Consider the following 19,588-nt stretch of genomic DNA (forward strand, 5'->3'; position numbering starts at 1 on the left):
GAGTTGAAGAGGCAGAAGAAAATGTCCGGCTTCTATTGGCTAGAGAAGCGACTTGTTAGTAGATTTACCTCGTGGATCGACGGACGGTCAACTATGTTTGGACACAATAGTCCTAAACTAAAATGGAAGCGGCACACAAGGGATCAAAAAGAGACCCCCTTAACATAATAATAATAATATGTATGGACACACCTTACGAGTAAAATTGAGGAGAGAAGGGTAGGAGCCAAGATACCGTTTTTTTTTTTTTTTTTTTTTTTTTTTTTACTGATTTTTATTTTATTTTACCATTTTATGTTATTTTATTTGAGTAACAAATACCTAACTACATTTAAGAACGCCCCATTTTCATTACATTCTATTAAATTATACCTTCAAATTAAGTACCGCATGAGAATAGGCCATGCCCTCATCACCCATAGCCACCTATTCAAAAAAGAACCGCCTCCTATATGTCAATTTGGAGAAAGGGTGACTGTCATCCACATCTTAGAGTGCCCAACACTCGCACCAGCCCGGTCCTCCCTCCCCACCCCTTTCTCTCTACAAGATGAGGAGGGTGTAGACTCCCGACTCCCTCTTTCTATATCTAAATTACAACATATAGACGTCTACACCAAAATTTAATCCCTGAACCGGACTCAGTGCGAAGGACATAAAAATGTTAAAGCACCTAGATTTTTTTTAAAAAAAGTACCTATTAATTTACGCCTCGTCACAATTCATAAAAGAATATGAATTTAAATTTAAATAACGTAGACATCAAAATACCGTTATAGTTTTTTACTTTTAGTTAAATAGGTACCGTATTTTGTTTTCTGTTGTTTTTACGCCAAAATTAGTTCGTTTATAAATTATGCTGAATGCATTTAAGTACCCTGTAGGCGTAGACTGTAAAACAATGTTCTTTATAAAGAAAGTAAAAAGATTCCATTCACACTGTTATTAGAAGTGCATTCAATGACTCATTTGTGTACTCTACTCATGATTAATGATTAATGAGGTACCCAATATTCAATCATAAGGGCATACTAAAATGCGTGTCTAAATAGGTAAATATTCAACATGAATATGCATTCTTATTAAAATGTACGCATTTGACGCGTAAGTAGGTTAATTATGTAGGAATGTAGGGTTTTTCCTCAAAAAAAAACACATAATAAGCAGAGCCATCTAACTAATTCAATTTCATTGGTTTCAGATTCATTAAAATGCTTGAACGACACGGCAAACTGCTGAGGAATTATTCTCAAAACATTGACACACTAGAACAAGTGGCGGGAATCGAAAATGTCATTGAATGTCATGGTAAGTTCAATGGTTCAACAAACTGGGAAAGTATTTCCCTCGCTCAGTCATGTAGGTAATGGTTAAGTCTCTCTCCACTCACCTGGTTATAAGAAGGGTATGAGTTGAATATCAGCTGAGGTGTGGAATTGTATCCTCAACATTGATTGAGATTTTGATCAAAGCTACATCAGTAGTAGCAGCAGCATCCTAGTGCTGAGGTATCTTCATCTTCTTCTTCTTTGCCTTTTCCCATGTTCAGATGGGGTCGGCGTTTGTCGTCGGCCTCTCAATCAGCTTTAGAGTGATCGCTTTGAGCATCCTAGTGCTGAGGTATCTTCATCTTCTTTGCCTTTTCCCATGTTCAGATTGGGTCGGCGTTTGTCGTCGGCCTCTCAATCAGCTTTAGAGTGATTGCTTTGAGGCCAACTGGTTTTGGCTAAACAAAAGTGTGTTTTTGACTCCCTTTTCCTATATCTAAAACGTATAGATGTCTACACCAAAATTTAATCCCTGAACCGGACTCGGTGCGAAGGACATTAAAATGTTAAAGCACCTAAATTATATATATATACTAGCTGTTGTGCCCGTGCTTCGCCACGGGAACTACATTGCCAACAATCAGTTTACCAAAGTTCAATGGAAATATAACCGAATGGTTTGCTTTTAGAGATAAGTTTCAGGCTTTGATTGACAGCAATACACAGTTATTGCCGATTCAAAAGTACCATTATTTGGACTCATGTTTGGGCAAACCTTCGCTATTGGTATAGCGTGAGGAAATTTGGACTAGTCTACTCCCTGTTTATAGTCCCCTAGCTAGACGCTGATCTACTCTCTGTTTATAGTCCCTCAGCCAGACTACCCTAGTGCTGAGGTATAGATAATATTAAGTTCTACTTGAGTCTCCAACTGCTCGGGTAGAGGGAATCAAATTTAGGTGCTCCTTCGCACCGAGTCCGGTTCAGGGATTAAATTTTGGTGTAGACATCTATACAATTTAGACATAGAAAAAGGGAGTCTACACCCTCCTGTTCATCTTGTAGAGAGAAAGGGGTGGGGAGGGAGGACCGGGTTGGTGCGAGTATTGGGCATTCTAGGATGTGAGTGACAGTCACTCTTTCTCCGCATTGACATATAGGACCTGAAGAAATGCACTGTAGTACCGGGGTGAGCATTTCAGACATATAGGGGGCGGCTCTTTTTTGAATAGGTGGCTATGGGTGATGAGGGTGTGGCCTATTCTCATGCAAGTTAAAACCACCTCTTCATGGCGGTTAGCTCTATAGCTGGAATCCCATCTAATTGTGTCGCGTTTGATAGCCATATTCTTAGCATCGGTAACTGATGCATATAGTTTCTTATTATCCTCACTCTCAGATTGAGTATCTATTGGAAATGTACTGCAATTACGAAACCCAGATTTTAAATTTTCACGTTGGTTTGGTTCCACATGTAGCAACAGTTTCTTCAACAAAGCCGGAAAATGCTCTTTATCCCTAGTGCTGAGGTATAGATAATATTAAGTTCTACTTGAGTCTCCAACTGCTCGGGTAGAGGGAATCAAGTCCTAATCGAGCAGTACCTATAAATGAATGGGTAAAAGGCAGAACGGACTAAGTTTCTGAGTTACTTTATCATTGGAAAGAGCGCGAAAAGATCTACTTTAAATATTGGTTGCGAGCTTACCTTTAGTGTTGTATTGAAATGAGAGAAAAAAAAATAGCTATTTAAACTTTGACTCCACTTATCTCAAAACGCTTTTTTTTGGACTTGGTCTGCTCTGCCTCTTAGCCATTCGAATAAGCACTATTATTTCTACTTTGCCACAGGTTCATTCGCCACGGCCTCGTGCACGCGTTGCGGGCACCGTGTCTCGGCCGAGGCTATCAAGGCGGACGTGTTCCAGCAGCGCATCCCCCTCTGCCCCTCGCCCGCCTGTCTTTCTTCCCCCACTTCCTCGGATATCTCTGTTCCGGCCGGCGAGAGCTCTTCTCTCCCGCCAACTCCATCGCGAGGCGTCATGAAGCCGGATATTGTTTTCTTCGGCGAGGGTCTGCCAGATAGTTTCCACTCGGCAATGACGCTAGACAAGAACCGGTGTGATCTCCTCATTGTGATTGGCTCGTCGCTCAAAGTACGCCCGGTCGCTTTGATCCCAAGTAAGTATAAGTAATGCTTCATTTAAAATCTTTTTTCTTCTTCTTTAAAAATTAATCAGGGTGTCCTTTTAATCTAATTGATGTAATATGTGTTGAATAAGTAATGCTTCATTTAAAATCTTTTTTCTTCTTCTTTAAAAATTAATCAGGGTGTCCTTTTAATCTAATTGATGTAATATGTGTTCCCCATAATATGTCAAAATATACGAGACCCTGGTTAGGCTGTGGGAGTTATGGGATTTTTCAGTCCTATCCTAGCAGGATAAACAAGGTATGTTCTATCGTCTATTCCATTCTATTTCTTCAGCTTTGGTTTGAATAGAAGTAAAACATATTTAAACTTTATTGGAACTCTATAGTGTTATTTTTTAATTTCCAGACTCCCTGCCCCCCTCTGTTCCCCAAATTCTCATCAATCGGGAGCGTCTCTCTCATTTGAACTTCGACGTGGAGCTGTTGGGCGACGGTGACGTCATTATAGACACCCTATGTCGCGCCCTGGGGGAGAGCTGGACCGGAACTTTATTGGAACTCTATAGTGTTATTTCTTAATTTCCAGACTCCCTGCCTCCCTCTGTTCCCCAAATTCTCATCAATCGGGAGCGTCTGTCTCATTTGAACTTCGACGTGGAGCTGTTGGGCGACGGTGACGTCATTATAGACACCCTATGTCGCGCCCTGGGGGAGAGCTGGACCGTCCGGCTAAAAATAGAAAAGGTATCCTCTCCTCGCGAACATCTAAAAGTAGGAAATTATTATTAGATACTACAGGTGACATCAGTCCGCAATTAATGCAGTGATACCTAGGTATACTAGTATCTAGTATTTACAATTAAAGACTACCTACATTATTAGATTATTCACCCAAGTGTAAAACTTGGACTGTGAGAAGTTTAGTAGTCCGAGGTACGTGAAATAAGAACACAGATAATGGCAATTAATGCAGTGATACCTAGGTATACTAGTATCTAGTATTTACAATTAAAGACTACCTACATACATTATTAGATTATTCACCCAAGTGTAAAACTTGGACTGTGAGAAGTTTAGTAGTCCGAGGTACGTGAAATAAGAACACAGATAATAATATTAATAAAATAAAATATACATTGTTTCTGTATTACAACATAGTATTTTATTTTCATTTATTTAAATTAAACAGATGATTTCCTTTTTTATTATTTTAAAATATTATAACCTAATTATTTAAAAAATAATATTGGAGTCTATTACTGTAAATAGAAGTTTGGGTACCTCGAGGTCCAAAGCTCCAAAAGATTTGAGTTTTAAAGTGTGAAGAACAGTGAAACAATCTTGTAACTGTGGGAAAATTCATTTCCATATTGTACTATTTTCAATAGAAAAAAATGCAAACAAGCTGAGTGCTCACAAATTGATTAGTTTCAGTACCCACAAACATGATTCATTTCATGGAACAAAAAACATAAACTATTCAAAAACAGGGTAAAATTAGGAAGAAAAAAAAATGAAAAACGAAAAATATATAAATAACTTTATAATAATAAAAAATAACAACATTTTTCCATTTATTTAATTTACAAAGAAAAATTGATATCCTAGAAAAATATGATACATAATTTATGTTTATTTTTTATATATATATAAATTTTCTTTATTATATACAAAGGTTTCTCCTCGTATTTACAACAGACATTAATATTTACACAAAAAAATAAAAATAAATTACAAAAAATAAATAATAGATAAATGCTTTGAGTTTAAAATAATGTACGAAAGGTATAATCAATGGGAAAGAAACTTGAGTGAGGAAAAATCAAGATAATGATCATCAAGAAAATTTAAAAGTGAAATAAGATAGCAGTAAAAGAAGAAGAAAAATATCAGTGTATCTTTCAAAGTTTAATATAAAATTGTAATAAAATCTTGCAAAAAGTTAAGAATTATTTATTAAAAAGATTTTTCCATTAATAGTATCAGGTTACAGTGTTGGCAAATGAGAATCTTTCAATTTTCTTCTCAATCAGGCATTTCATTTCCTCTTGTTTGGTGGATTCTTTAAATATTAGGAACAGCTTCACAGGCTTCTCATTCACACTGTACCACTGTGTTATTGTTTTAAATACACTGGAGAGCAATAAATTCGGGGCACCCCTATTTTTGATTTTTCTCAAACTGCTGCTCAGTGTTCAATTTTTTTCGGTAAAACCATTATTAATGTTTTTTGCTGTAATGTTTAAAACTTATTCCATAAGACCGCATACCTACATACCCTGTGAGTAAAAAAAGAAAAATGAAAAACAAGGATCAGTTTTATGCTGAAAATGCATGTTTTTGGAGATGAATGTTGGTGTAACTTTTTTTTCTCCTCAATATTTTTACACCATTTTTGAACCAGGTGCTTTAGAAAAGAACACAGAACATTAATTTACTATTGGTAAAAAATAGAAAAAATTTCTGGACCCTAGCTGGAACTTTTTAAAGATCGTTCCTTTTTTACAAGTAGTTTTATAGGGCAAAAATGGAGTTTAAAAAAAGGTTCCGGCTAGGGTCCAGAACTTTTTTTATTTTTTTCCAGTAGTAAATTAATGTTCTTTCTACTCACAGGGTATGTAGGTATGCGGTCTTGTGGAATAAGTTTTAAACATTACAGCAAAAAACATTAATAATGGTTTTACCGGAAAAAATTGAACACTGAGCAGCAGTAAGAGAAAAACCAAAAAATAAGGGTGCCCCGAATTTATTGCTCTCCAGTGTATTTAAAGCCCTGTATGAAAATATGTTCGTTCTTTTCCCTGGTACAATTCAGAACATTCAAGGCATTTCGCAATATTTTGTAGTTCCAACGACTACTACAATGGTTGTGTAATGTTCTTGAAGGTTTTTGTTCTGTAATATTTCAAGGCATTTCGCAATATTTTGTAGTTCCAACGACTACTACAATGGTTGTGTAATGTTCTTGAAGGTTTTTGTTCTGTAATATCATGTCATAACTCTTCACAAGTGCGATTTTTTCACAGACCAGGGGCGTCGCTTTAAAAAGAAATAATCAATTCAAAGCAATGTGCTATAAATAGAAAATGTACAAAAATATTGCTTTTACATAGGTACCTATGCCAAACCAAATTCAATGATTATACACAGCACACCACATCAAACAACACAGAAAAGGAGTTGAATTTATGATCCACCAACTCTTTAAAGCTGATTTCGGAATCTAGGATGCTAAGTTGGAATATAGGAAAAGTGTAGAACAGCTTTAACACTCCAGAGTATTACTCAATTTACATGGGGGGAAAAAAAGAGAGGATAACTAGGAATGTCACAAAAAAACAATCTATGCTAAATAAAAAGAAAAGATTCAGTTGAGCGATATAGTAAGCGATTAGTACAGTGATAGTCAGTGAGTTTTTCCAGTGCGATATCTAAGTGTTTAGTACCGCGATAAGTCAGTAAAGTACCTAAGTGAAAGTTAGTGTTAACCGTGATAGATAAGCGATCGAACTTTGTGATAAGAGATTGTACTTTGTATAGCGATTATTCCTAGTGACTGTGTACTCCTTTTTGTGAAATAAATAAACTAGTTGTACTCTAGATTTAAATAAACGAATTCGCGAGTGTTTTTACTAGCCCTAATCTTTTACGAACCCGGTCACGCCCACGAATACGTAACAATTTGGTGTCGAGAAGTGAGATTAGCGTCTAGTGTTTCGTTTTTCGGTTTTCGTTTATTTTCGAGTTTCGCGAAGTGCGTATCGCACAAACAGTGCTCCCCTTCGTACCTATCGCTGTTTTTATCGAGAAAGCAAATTATCTCCTGGGGAGGTCGTTTTTGTTTTGTGTGTTAAACTGGTAGACTGTTTGTCGTCTTTATTTTGTGCATTGAAATATTCCTTTTTCTGTTTTGTTTCCGAGTATACGTGCTTCTTGTTTTTACGTGTTTGTGTTGACCCGGTCTCGAGAACTGAGGTAACACGTAGCAAGTCGCAAGATGCTACGTAGCATGCATCTTCAAAGACCAGACCATTATTTCAAATGAAACCTTCCTCACTGAGGATACATGTTGCTACTTGAACCCTGGAAACAAGTAACAGTGTTACTTCAACACCAACAGTCTGGAGTTTTGTTAGTTGCTACTTGTGATTGTTTGTGGGAAAAATTATTTTATGAATCAATTTCTTGTGCTGTTGTTACTCCAATGTAAAAGTTCATGTTTCTTTGAACAAGATTCCGGACGTAAGCAGTAGCGACTTGCTACTTGCGACGTGTTACCTCAGTGCGAAACGCGCCTAATTCATCCCATAATCTTTAGAATCTAAAGTATCCTTTGAAACAGAAAGTAAAAATGGAAAATACACTATTGCAGTTTTCTTTTCTATTTGGTGATAAAATCTCTGATCCGACGTACCTATGTGTATCCCGATTTCTACAAGAGTAATCAGGAGCAGGGAGCATCTTGAATTCAAATTCCAGCATTAAGATATCCCTTTAAGAGAACATTTACGCCAACCTCCCCACTATTTCGCATCTCATCCTTTGTTTATTACACGCGATTTAATCTCTGAAAGAAATAAAAGTAAATCGTACGTTAGTTTAAGTAATAATGGTTCAGAGAAAACTGAACACTCTTGGAATATATATATATAAAAAAATACACATTATTTTCGACTTGGATGAGTATTTATTTTTGAGTAATTATTTTTGTGTGTACTTTATCAGTCTGTAAAAATTAACAATTTGTAAAGCAAAATAATAATCAAATAACTAAATAAATAAAATACACTTTTGTACTCACATAAGGTCAGATGGATGAGGGACCGAATCATACCAGGGGCGGGGGCAGAGGTTCCTCATCTTCCGAGTCAGAACCCAGTGAGTCCTCGTCGGGAGAAGAGTACACCTCGGCGCCGGGGAATATGTAACAACCTCGCGATACCATGTAGTAGCTGTTCTCTGTGGAAGACAAACCAATAATATGTTAGAAGAGAAGGAGAAAAAAGTTTGATAGAGGAAACTGTAACTGCTAAGGTCTCACCGTCCCGAAATCGAAGAGAGCAGGAAGACAGGATAGGAGAAAGCCAGCCGTTCTGAGAACGAATATTATCCGGTCAGGAATCGAACCCGCGGCCTAGCGCTTACAAGGCAGACACGCTACCAAACAAGCTAACTAAGCTGGGCAAGCTTTCTTTTATAATCAACCAAGGTCTTTGGTAAAACGTTCATTTATAAAATTGACAGAATTTATGTCAACCACACTTCGGAAAAAGGCAAAGAAGAAGATAATAATGACATGTTTCGTCATCTCCTGAAGACATCTTCAGAACAACTTTCAGCCGGGGGAAACGTGTCCAAAACGGACTCACCTGGTAGTCTGGTAGCCAGACTCATTCTATGTACAGTCGGACTGTTCGAATCCACGCTCATATGGCGCTCGTTGGAACTGTTGCTACCTTCGCCAATGCCGCTGTCCCGTGTCGAATCAATAGACATGTGTCGATTACATCTCCCCTCCTCCACAACGATGTTGTTCACTGAGTTCTCACAGTCCAGCCTGAAGAGGAGGAAAAAGGAAGTTATTATTTTTAACTTTTTTTTTTTTTTTTTACTGTGTTCTTCTTCTTGTTACTGTGTTAATAAATGTTCTACTGTGTTAATAAATGTTCTTCTATCTATCCGAACATCTCCGTAGAATAGGTATCAAAAACTCTCCTAACTGTCCTTTATATTCCCTCAACTCTCTCATGAACCAAGCACACTTAAATTCCTGTCCAGCCTTCCAAGCAGATCTGCTAAGGTCTTATCCTCCCGATATCTAAGAAAAAAGGAAGACAGGATAGGATAAAGCATCTATCCGAACATCTCCATAGAATAGGTATCAAAAACTCTCCTAACTGTCCTTTATATTCCCTCAACTCTCTCATGAACCAAGCACACCTAAATTCCTGTCCAGCCTTCCAAGCAGATCTGCTAAGGTCTTATCCTCCCGATATCTAAGAAAAAAGGAAGACAGGATAGGATAAAGCCAGCCAATCTGAGAACGAACATTATGTGTTCAGGATAAAATCCGCCTCGGGCGGGAACCGAAAACCCAGCCTAGTGCTTACAAGGCACACGCGCTACCAACCAAGTTAGAAGCTTAAACCATCTTTTAGGGCTGTTTTGCCCCTACACCTAAGCCTCAGATTGGGCTTTTTGTGTATGGAATTAAGCTACCAACCAAGCTAACTAGCCCATCTTTTAGGGCTGTTTTGCCCCTACACCTAAGCCTCAGATTGGGCTTTTTGTGTATGGAATTAAGCTACCAACCAAGCTAACTAGGCTGGCAATTTAAGTGATCCAAGCATCTTACCGTGACTCATGACAAGGGCTTGGCATGGTGGTTTCACAACCGGAATCGAAGCTGATCCTCTCCACGCTGTGAGCATGATGATGATGATTATGACTACTGGAGGATGCCGAGGGAGTGTTGTGAACCGTGCACGTAGGGGGAGCACTACAATTGCTGGTAGAGGGGAGAGGGATATTGCTAGATGCAGGGTTGCCAGCAGACTCACTCCTGGTATTCGAGGTGGAAGGAGTGCTGGTCGTGTGAAGTGCGGAGCAACACTCGGCAACACTGGCACTCTCGGCTGGTCGCTCTTCACAGCCTGCAAAGGAAGAGATGGTGTAATGATTTAATCCAGCCCAAAATAGAACAAATCACCTAGGTCTCTAAAAGTGGAAAAGTAGAGAATATAAACCAGGAACCTATTAAATATAACAATCTAAAAGTATAAAAGCAATAATAGACATAATGAAAATAGGACAGTAACACCGAATGCTTTGAACAATTGACATATCCTCTTCAAACCAGGAGACAGGTGGGGGTGGGAAGAGTGGGTGGGTTTTGGAGGTTGATGATCCTTGGTTGAAGTATACAGCAGCATACACCTGGGCCTACCAGTAACAGATGGGGATGGAAGAACCTGATGGGACTTTGGCTACTACAACAACAACAACAACAATTTTATTGACAAAAAAAAGAGATACCAGAATGTTGATAAAAATATTTATTCAATATAGCCAAGAGTGATAAAACGAAAACATAATCCCCAATTTTTGTTTAATTTTCAGCCAAACTAGTGCGATCTCAGAAAAGAGACGGAGATAACAAGCCTCATATCAAGAGACCCATGAATGCTTTCATGGTGTGGGCCAAAGACGAACGGAGGAAAATCCTGAAAGCATGTCCCGATATGCACAACTCCAACATTAGCAAAATTCTAGGTGAGTCCGCTGCAAGCTCTGTGAAATAGATAGGTCAAAATGCTTACCAAATATGTGGGCAACCTGACTGACACCCACAAAAGTTGTAAAAAAGCTTTCTCACAAAGAGTACATTATTTGATTGATTTTGATTGCTTACCAAATAAAACAAGGTTTGAATTCAACACAGTTGAAAGCAATGATGGGTGAAGGTTAATAATCTGAAATTATAATAATGAATGTTCGCTATGACTGTATTCAAGTAACATACAGCCCAACGGTTTGGGTTGAGGCCCCCAATACTAAAATTGCTAACTGATCTGCAAGAAAGTACATATCATGTAGGTAAATGTAAAGTATTGGAATGCACGTCGGAGAATGACCTAATGGCCAAGTTTCCGACATTTGAAAACAACAACTATTATAACTAACATCCTCGTTCTCTCCGTGTTCCTCAGGTGCCCGCTGGAAAGCCATGTCCAACGCCGAGAAGCAACCTTACTACGAGGAGCAATCCCGCCTGAGCAAACTTCATATGGAGAAACACCCTGACTACCGGTATCGACCCCGTCCCAAGCGTACATGTATCGTGGACGGGAAGAAGATGCGAATCTCGGAGTACAAAACTCTCATGCGGCAGAGACGTAATGAGATGCGTCAGCTATGGTGTCGCGGGGAAGCAGGACCAAGTGGGTCAGGAGGCCCAGCTTTCCCCTTCCCGGGAGATGGGTCACTCTCACCGTCAGATATGATGCCGTTTTCCCCCGGGTCCCCCGGATCCATGGACTCCCATGATGAGGATTAAGGGGAATAGAGACTCGTCAAAAGTTGAACGATTTGTGATGGATTTTCTACCCCCCAAACTGGGGTGTGGGTGTTATTATGGAAGACCAAATCCTTCCAAGTATATGCACATTATGCACCTTTAAAGACCAATGGAAGACCAAATCCTTCCAGGTATATGCACCTTTAAAGACCAATGGAAGAATAAATCCTTCCAAGTATATACAACTTTAAAGACCATTTTTGATTGGCATAGGTGCAGGAAATCCTTTTGGTTGGAAAAAGCCTGCGAGCAGAAGAAACTATAGAACTGTGCCTACAAGAAATATAATGAAGTTGCAGACTCATTCTTTACTTTTCCGCTTTTTCTTTCGGTCATCTGTTTCTTCATACATCAGCTTGAAAAGGCTCAATGTCCTTCAATCCCTCAGGGAATATTTGCTGTCTGGTTTAGGAATCATGAAGAAAGGTATTCTCTGGAAAACGAAAATAAAAAATATTGAAATACTTTTAAGGAAAAGCATATTTTTTTTTTCCGCGGTTTATTTTCTAAACATTGTAATGTGCCATTTTGTTATTTTTTGTTGTAAAGTTATTGTTTTATTTGTAAATATTTCCGCGGTTTATTTTCTAAACATTGTAATGTGCCATTTTGTTATTTTTTGTTGTAAAGTTATTGTTTTATTTGTAAATATTCTGTCTCAAAATCACGTTAAGCACCTATTACTGATAGTAGAGACCATGGAGATTGGAGAAGTAGGTAAACGCACAATAATATTATTATGATCATTACATAGAAATGATATTACTGTCCTATCAAGTTGGCCCGGAATCCAACGTAAAGAAAAGGACCAAACGAGATTTTACAGCGATTTTGAGCAACCAAGTGCTGATATGATTCAGAATGGCCTTTGAAACTCAATAGGTAGGTAATATATCTATTGTCTATTGGTTCTCCAAAATGCTCGTAATTTTGGGACAAATACATTGTTTTATTTTATTTTTTGTACAAAAAGAACTACTTTTTTTGTTTTATTATATGCTTAGGTATTTATTGTTATTTCAAAAAACAATTTCGATCTCTTGAGTCATTAGTTGATAAGGTAATATTATGCTTGTATGTCTGTATTATAAACCAATTATAATCAAGTATTCTAGTGTATAATTATAATTAGTGTACCTAAAAATTATGTAAATTATACACATAGTAGGGTCTATTATTCATATTGCGCGTAGATTTCTTTTTATGATTTTGTAAGGATTACAATTTACTTTCTATTGACATTTTCATTGTACTGAGACTTTTACAGGCGAAAAATTATAAATTATATTGGTGGATTTTACGATGATCCTATTGTACCTCCAGGAGAACAGAATATTACAGCAAAAGTACCGATTTCTCTCCACTATGGCCAACGCACCAAAATAATATACCAACCTGAATGAAGAATTAATTTTAATTAATAACAATAATCTCTTTCCCCCTATTGTACCTCCAGGAGAACAGAATATTACAGCAAAAGTATTGATTTCTCTCCACTATGGCCAACGCACCAAAATAATATACCAACCTGAATGAAGAATTAATTTTAATTAATAACAATAATCTCTTTCCCCCTAGAAATTTTGTCTAGGACTTGAATACCAAAGTTTAGCGCCCCTAATACTTAATTGAAACCAATTTAAAATACATCATATTTCAATCTAATTCTCTAAGCGTAATTTTTAATCCAGTACTTAATTACTTTTTTTCAATACTTGTGATATTTACTATTATTTCTTTTATCATTTTCATTCTGTTTAATATTTTTTGAGGGAAATTTTCCCTACTCTTTTAATAGTAAACATCCAAATACTCAATAAATTAGGATCTTTAATTTAAATAGTTTTTTCTTTAATTTATACATACTGAATTAGTTACGCACATCATACGTAGGTGAGTAGTATTACATTATAATACTTAGCTCTGTAGATAGGTACATATTTCTTGATTTGTGTAAAAAATATTTCTTGTAGATATCATTTTTCGCCATCTAAACAATAATTTCTCTGTAACTATATTTTCAATAGTCTCTCCTTTGAAAAATACCTCTGAAATTCAGATGGATTTGATTTAATTATTATTAGTAATTTTCTTCATTTCTGCATTTCCTTATTCTCTTTATTTTTGTGTATATTATTTATTTATTTTTTGGCAATTTTTAGATTTATTGTTATTATTTATTTATTACGAAATAAAAATAAAAAAATCTTTTTTTTTACAACAAAAGAAACTAGTAAGTTTTCATTTTCCTTGAAAGTGTCTGTTGAGATTTCAACCAGGTTCTCAGGTATTCTCACGAGGCTGAGTACACCCCTAATATGATAGCCTAGCCACCTAGCCAGCAGTAAGTTAGGTATGTGCCTGGATGGTTATTCGTCCAGCCACCAAAAACACACGATGTTGCTTAACTTCAGTGATTCATCAGGAATTGGGGCATTCGATGTAACTAATAAAATAAATACGTAATAAAACATGAAAAGAAATAATGAAAAATATAAAAATATGTTACATTAGAAGCCTTGGGTATTAAAAGCCAAATTAAAGAAATGTGTGGTACCTTTGAATTTGTGACCGAGAAAAAAATAGGTAAATATTATTTTTCGTTCAAATAAATCCAAGCTCCACATTATTCACTCATATTCTCACACCATACAAATTACTGTACATAGAGCTAAATAAGAAAAGAAAAAATCTTACAAACATGGAAGACTTAAATGAACTAAGAGACGTTTTCAAAAACCTGGAAGATGAAAAGAACGAAGTGGTATGTGAAAATAAAGAGCTAAGTGAAGAACTTAGAGATATGAGAGATGAAATCTGTCGATTGAAACGGATAAACAATGACTTATGTGACGACCTTGAGAACAGCAACCGCCATGTGAAAACATTGGAAACCGAAAATTGTAGACTGGAAACCTGCATAGAACTCAAAAACGAAGAAATTCGAGACCTTAAGAATGTTTACCAAGAAGTGGATAGGCTCAATGCTCTCGTATGTAGGCTAGAGAAGGAAAAAGCCTGTTTTGACAAAGTCATGGAGCAAGCAGAAGAAGAACATAACGAACTAGGAATGTGCCTACAAGAAAAAGATTTGACACTGAGGCGATTGGAAAACAGATTAGAAGATTTACAGGAGGAGATGAATGACTTGGGGGATACCATTAATCGTCTGACAGATGAGAACGAATGTCTCAGAAAGGAATTAGAAAACTGCCAAGATGCTTTACATAAAAGTGATAGAGAATTGGAAGCTCTATGTCAAGAACTGAAATGTGCAGAGATAAAGAAACAAAAGCTACAAGAAACGATCAAACAATTACAAAAGAATTTGTGTCTAGCAGAGGAGGCTCTGGAGAATGAGAAGAAATTAAACAAGAAGTTGAGAGAGAAACTATCAGAATGCCAAGACGAATGTCAGAAACTCAACATGGAAAACATATGTTTGGACGACGAAAATGACACCTTGAACAGCAAACTTGAATCATGCTGGAAAACATTAAACCGAACACAAAAAGAACTAGAACGTGTGACAAAAGAGTTTGAATGCTACAAACAGAATATTGGAGAGCTGAAAGAACAACTGGCAAGTCCGAAATTTATCTGCAAGAAAAGTTCTATACCTAGACGGACACATCGTTGCCTAAGTGAAGGAGGATGCAATATTATTTTTCCACCTAGATGTAAACCAAGACATAAGTTATCAAAGAATAGATTTTCGTCATGCTGTTCAGGTCGATGATATAATTGGAACGTATTTCCTCACAACTTACAAGTAAAATTTCGCGCAATTAATATGAATCAATTTCTTGTGCTGTTGTTACTCCAATGTAAAAGTTCATGTTTCTTTGAACAAGATTCCGGACGTAAGCAGTAGCGACTTGCTACTTGCGACGTGTTACCTCAGTGCGAAACGCGCCTAATTCATCCCATAATCTTTAGAATCTAAAGTATCCTTTGAAACGGCAGGCGGGGAGAGTCCATACAAAATGCCAGAGGAAACTCCGGACAAAGGTAAGCACAGGAAGAAATTTAGTAACCCAGTTCAAAAGGGGACACATATTTTAACGGTAGGTACCAAAACTGGATATCTCGGAATTTGATCTTAATATAACTAATTAATGTCAACTTTGCAAGAAATAAGCGTTTCAAAACCATTAATCTGCTTGTTTCAAAAGATATAAGTAAATGTACCTTTGAAACAGAAAGTAAAAATGGAAAATACACTATTGCAGTTTTCTTTTCTATTTGGTGATAAAATCTCTGATCCGACGTACCTATGTGTATCCCGATTTCTACAAGAGTAATCAGGAGCAGGGAGCATCTTGAATTCAAATTCCAGCATTAAGATATCCCTTTAAGAGAACATTTACGCCAACCTCCCCACTATTTCGCATCTCATCCTTTGTTTATTACACGCGATTTAATCTCTGAAAGAAATAAAAGTAAATCGTACGTTAGTTTAAGTAATAATGGTTCAGAGAAAACTGAACACTCTTGGAATATATATATATAAAAAAATACACATTATTTTCGACTTGGATGAGTATTTATTTTTGAGTAATTATTTTTGTGTGTACTTTATCAGTCTGTAAAAATTAACAATTTGTAAAGCAAAATAATAATCAAATAACTAAATAAATAAAATACACTTTTGTACTCACATAAGGTCAGATGGATGAGAGACCGAATCATACCAGGGGCGGGGGCAGAGGTTCCTCATCTTCCGAGTCAGAACCCAGTGAGTCCTCGTCGGGAGAAGAGTACACCTCTGTGTACTTTATCAGTCTGTAAAAATTAACAATTTGTAAAGCAGTAAAAATAATACAAGAAAATGTCACAGGAAATAGAGGAAAGGGACGACCCAGAACCCATTGGCTTCAAAACCTTACCCAATGGTACAATGTATCCATCGAAACATTGTTTGAGAAAGTTCGGGACCGAAACAACATCGCCACCATGATTACCAACGTTCGCTAGCGAATACGGTACAACAAGAAGAAGAAGAAAGCAAAATAATAATCAAATAACTAAATAAATAAAATACACTTTTGTACTCACATAAGGTCAGATGGATGAGGGACCGAATCATACCAGGGGCGGGGGCAGAGGTTCCTCATCTTCCGAGTCAGAACCCAGTGAGTCCTCGTCGGGAGAAGAGTACACCTCCCAAAATTGTTGAGAACTTGTGAACTGGTTTTAGAGCATTATTTATAAAGACTTGCATAAAAATCAAATGTGTTTCGGGTCGAGGCTCAACAAATGTACGGTTTGATGGTTACTCAATACTCAAGGAAAAAGTTTTGAAAATATGCTCGAAAAAGTTCAAGTTTCTCAAGACTTTAGATTTCGGCAAAAGTCGTTCAAACTTTGCAAAGAGGTTCTTTATAAAAAGTCCAATAAGGTTCGTTATCGGAACGGCTGGTTTTCTCCTGTCCCGTCCTCCTTCTATCTTCGATTTCGGGACGATAAGACCTCCGTTTTTACAGTTCCCTCTATAAAACTTCGTTAAAAGAAGTCCAATAAGGTTCGTTATCGGAACGGCTGGCTTTCTCCTGTCCCGTCCTCCTTCTATCTTCGATTTCGGGACGATAAGACCTCCGTTTTTACAGTTCCCTCTATAAAACTTCGTAAAAAAAGTCTCCTTGGGACGAAGCTCTGTGAATGTAGGAAGATACTTACACTTTTACAATAGCGCTGTAATCTTTAGCCTGGGTATCGGATACAGGTTTCATAAATATAGACGCATGTTTAGAGGATACAATAGCTTGGTAGACAGGTAGCAAGGTTTTCTTAGCTCGTGCGTCTTGAACAGTCTTGGCAGGTTCTTTATCACTGAAACAATAAAACAGTGAGATACTTTACAAAGCGAATTTTTACTAATGAACCTACTTTAAATCTTTTCTTTACGTGATTATTTCACAATTTTGTGTCGATCATTTCCCGAATACCTATTTATTTTATTGACACATCCAATGTTTAGATCCTGCCACCGTTCGCTATGCGTATTTAAATTACATACCTACTTGTTTTTCGCACAAGGCGGAGTAGGCCACACACAACAGCCAGACCCCGCCGGGAATCGAACCCTCCCAAGTGCAAGGAATGGAGTAAAGGTACTGTAAATTTCAACAAATTCATTACGTTCAATGAAAGTTCCAGCAATTAATCCTATATTTGCCAACCTAGTTAGCTTGGTTGGTAGCGCGTCTGTAAGCGCTAGGCTGCGGGTTCGATTCCCACCCAGGGCGAATTTTATCCTCAACGGATAATGTTCGTTTTCGGAACGGCTGGCTTTCTCCTATCCTGTCTTCTTTCTCTCTTCGATTTCGGGACGATGGAGTATTGTTAATCGCTGTATAAAAGCCTGTTCGCAGTTTTCGTTCGGAAAAAAATCGTGTAGAGGGAACACTCTCATTTAAATTCCATAGCCTACAGGACATTAGAAAAAAAGGTGAAACTCGCGACATGTGGGAACGGGGTCTAACTGGACAAGAATGTTACTAGAGAAGACTTGACTAGACTAGACGCCAGTGGTATTTAGATGAGGCCAGTAGCTGGACTCAATAGGCTTAATCTTAATACCTACTGACCTCATAAAACAAACGTTCAAATATTTTACTGGCGAATAGATGGGATTAAATATACGGTAAATTCCACGGCAGATTTATGTGAATATTCTCTTAAGTGCAGTTCCACACTACAGCCTAGTACAGGTCAAAATTTTCCGACTAAAAAAAGTCGACAAGTATTGGACTTTCCAGAGACAACTGACGGAAATTTTTCCCATTTCTTTTCGATTTATGTGCCCACTGCTCAATTTATATTTTTCCCGGAAAAGTCTGGTTACCTACTTTTTTTTACATCTTTTTTCTCAAGTAAGGGGATCAGACCAAAACAAGCGAATTTGATAATAAAAATACGGGGTGTGAAAAAATCTCTCACCTGAAGATCCTGGTTACACTCCAGCATCATTTCATTAGCCAGCTCATACAGGGTGGAGTTGACAGAGTTGTACATCATGGCATTGGTAAACACGAGTAGAATGTGGCGCTGGAATTGAGCCACAGTTCGGATGCTACCCGACTCGATTTTCTTCTTAATAGAGGACAGATCGGCTCGTCTGGGGGAATGAGAAACAAGATCTGATGAGAAACCGAATGATCATTTTTTTCGATGCATACACATTTAAAGAGCTAGCAAACCGTTTGGGAGTTCATGGCGAAACAATGAATTTCTTAAAAAGGCGATCGGGCCCAAAATTTAATAAGCAATTGTCTTTTAGGTACTAAGTAAACATGTTTGCCAAATTTAATCCAAATTGGATAGGATATCGCGAACAAACCGAGGATATCGCGAACAAACCGCGGATTTCGCGAACAAACCGCGGATATCGCGAACAAACCGCGGATTTCGCGAACAAACCACGGATTTCGCGAACAAACCGCGGATTTCGCGAACAAACCGCGGATTTCGCGAACAAACCGCGGATTTCGCGAACAAACCGCGGATTTTGATTCAGTTGAAATAGGAGAACACACAACCTCAAATTGAATTTTTTCTAACAAAACGATTTTTCCCCTCGAATATCTGTGTTATAGCATGTTATATCCTTGCTCCGCAGTAGGCCAATAAAATAGCACGTGAAAATAACCCTATGCCATGGGCGTTAAGGAACCCTAAACAGCAAATGAATAGTCACTCCTGTAGAGTACACCTCGGCGCCGGGGAATATGTAACAACCTCGCGATACCATGTAGTAGCTGTTCTCTGTGGAAGACAAACCAATAATATGTTAGAAGAGAAGGAGAAAAAAGTTTGATAGAGGAAACTGTAACTGCTAAGGTCTCACCGTCCCGAAATCGAAGAGAGCAGGAAGACAGGATAGGAGAAAGCCAGCCGTTCTGAGAACGAATATTATCCGGTCAGGAATCGAACCCGCGGCCTAGCGCTTACAAGGCAGACACGCTACCAAACAAGCTAACTAAGCTGGGCAAGCTTTCTTTTATAATCAATCAAGGTCTTTGGTAAAACGTTCATTTATAAAATTGACAGAATTTCTGTCGACCACACTTCGGAAAAAGGCAAAGAA

The 19,588-nt window shown here is 37.6% G+C and overlaps 4 protein-coding genes and 1 long non-coding RNA gene across 5 annotated transcripts; 3 read left to right on the plus strand and 2 right to left on the minus strand.

Moving 5' to 3' along the window:
- Window positions 1-1,196: 1,196 nt before the first annotated feature.
- On the plus strand, window positions 1,197-6,191 carry LOC103508441 (NAD-dependent histone deacetylase sirtuin-1-like). Its single transcript, XM_008472983.3, has 4 exons — window positions 1,197-1,308; window positions 3,120-3,449; window positions 4,009-4,166; window positions 6,183-6,191. Exons 1-4 carry the CDS (start codon window positions 1,212-1,214, stop codon window positions 6,189-6,191), a joined length of 594 nt encoding a protein of 197 aa, XP_008471205.2. The 5' UTR covers window positions 1,197-1,211.
- A 1,386-nt stretch (window positions 6,192-7,577) lies between these two features.
- LOC103508442 lies at window positions 7,578-10,087 on the minus strand. Its single transcript, XM_026823049.1, has 4 exons — window positions 9,778-10,087; window positions 8,792-8,979; window positions 8,224-8,381; window positions 7,578-7,989 (listed from the first exon to the last, which is right to left on the minus strand). The coding sequence occupies exons 1-3, from the start codon at window positions 9,801-9,803 to the stop codon at window positions 8,251-8,253; spliced, it is 345 nt and encodes a 114-aa protein (XP_026678850.1). The 5' UTR covers window positions 9,804-10,087; the 3' UTR covers window positions 7,578-7,989; window positions 8,224-8,250.
- A 450-nt stretch (window positions 10,088-10,537) lies between these two features.
- Window positions 10,538-11,709, plus strand: LOC103508443 (transcription factor SOX-5-like; the record flags this gene model as incomplete). Its single annotated transcript, XM_026823042.1, has 2 exons — window positions 10,538-10,694; window positions 11,132-11,709. Coding segments are annotated over 2 exons (504 nt in total), but the record flags the coding sequence as incomplete, so codon positions are not given.
- A 2,268-nt stretch (window positions 11,710-13,977) lies between these two features.
- Window positions 13,978-15,286, plus strand: LOC103508444 (chromosome partition protein Smc-like). The gene has a single exon (XM_026823048.1). The coding sequence runs from the start codon at window positions 14,201-14,203 to the stop codon at window positions 15,236-15,238; it is 1,038 nt and encodes a 345-aa protein (XP_026678849.1). The 5' UTR covers window positions 13,978-14,200; the 3' UTR covers window positions 15,239-15,286.
- Window positions 15,287-15,398: 112 nt separating this feature from the next.
- Window positions 15,399-19,358, minus strand: LOC103508437. The gene is made up of 4 exons (XR_541323.2): window positions 19,214-19,358; window positions 16,558-16,662; window positions 15,691-15,926; window positions 15,399-15,451 (listed from the first exon to the last, which is right to left on the minus strand). It is a non-coding gene; the product is annotated as an uncharacterized LOC103508437 (long non-coding RNA).
- Window positions 19,359-19,588: the final 230 nt, after the last annotated feature.

Source organism: Diaphorina citri, unplaced genomic scaffold, assembly GCF_000475195.1.
Source record: "Diaphorina citri unplaced genomic scaffold, Diaci psyllid genome assembly version 1.1 scaffold399, whole genome shotgun sequence".
Classification (NCBI taxonomy): Eukaryota; Metazoa; Arthropoda; class Insecta; order Hemiptera; family Psyllidae; genus Diaphorina; species Diaphorina citri.

What these genes read in the sequence shown, in the direction of transcription:
- LOC103508441 (XM_008472983.3), top strand. Translation starts at nt 1,212, where the DNA reads ATGCTTGAACGACACGGCAAACTGCTGAGGAATTATTCTCAAAACATT. An exon ending in AAATGTCATTGAATGTCATG is followed by an intron (nt 1,309 to 3,119) that starts GTAAGTTCAATG and finishes ACTTTGCCACAG; the next exon opens with GTTCATTCGCCACGGCCTCG. An exon ending in CCCGGTCGCTTTGATCCCAA is followed by an intron (nt 3,450 to 4,008) that starts GTAAGTATAAGT and finishes CTTAATTTCCAG; the next exon opens with ACTCCCTGCCTCCCTCTGTT.
- LOC103508442 (XM_026823049.1), bottom strand. Translation starts at nt 9,803, where the DNA reads ATGCCAAGCCCTTGTCATGAGTCACG. An exon ending in AGCCCTTGTCATGAGTCACG is followed by an intron (nt 8,980 to 9,777) that starts GTAAGATGCTTG and finishes CCTCCTCTTCAG; the next exon opens with GCTGGACTGTGAGAACTCAG. An exon ending in TCTGGCTACCAGACTACCAG is followed by an intron (nt 8,382 to 8,791) that starts GTGAGTCCGTTT and finishes TGTCTTCCACAG; the next exon opens with AGAACAGCTACTACATGGTA.
- LOC103508444 (XM_026823048.1), top strand. Translation starts at nt 14,201, where the DNA reads ATGGAAGACTTAAATGAACTAAGAGACGTTTTCAAAAACCTGGAAGAT.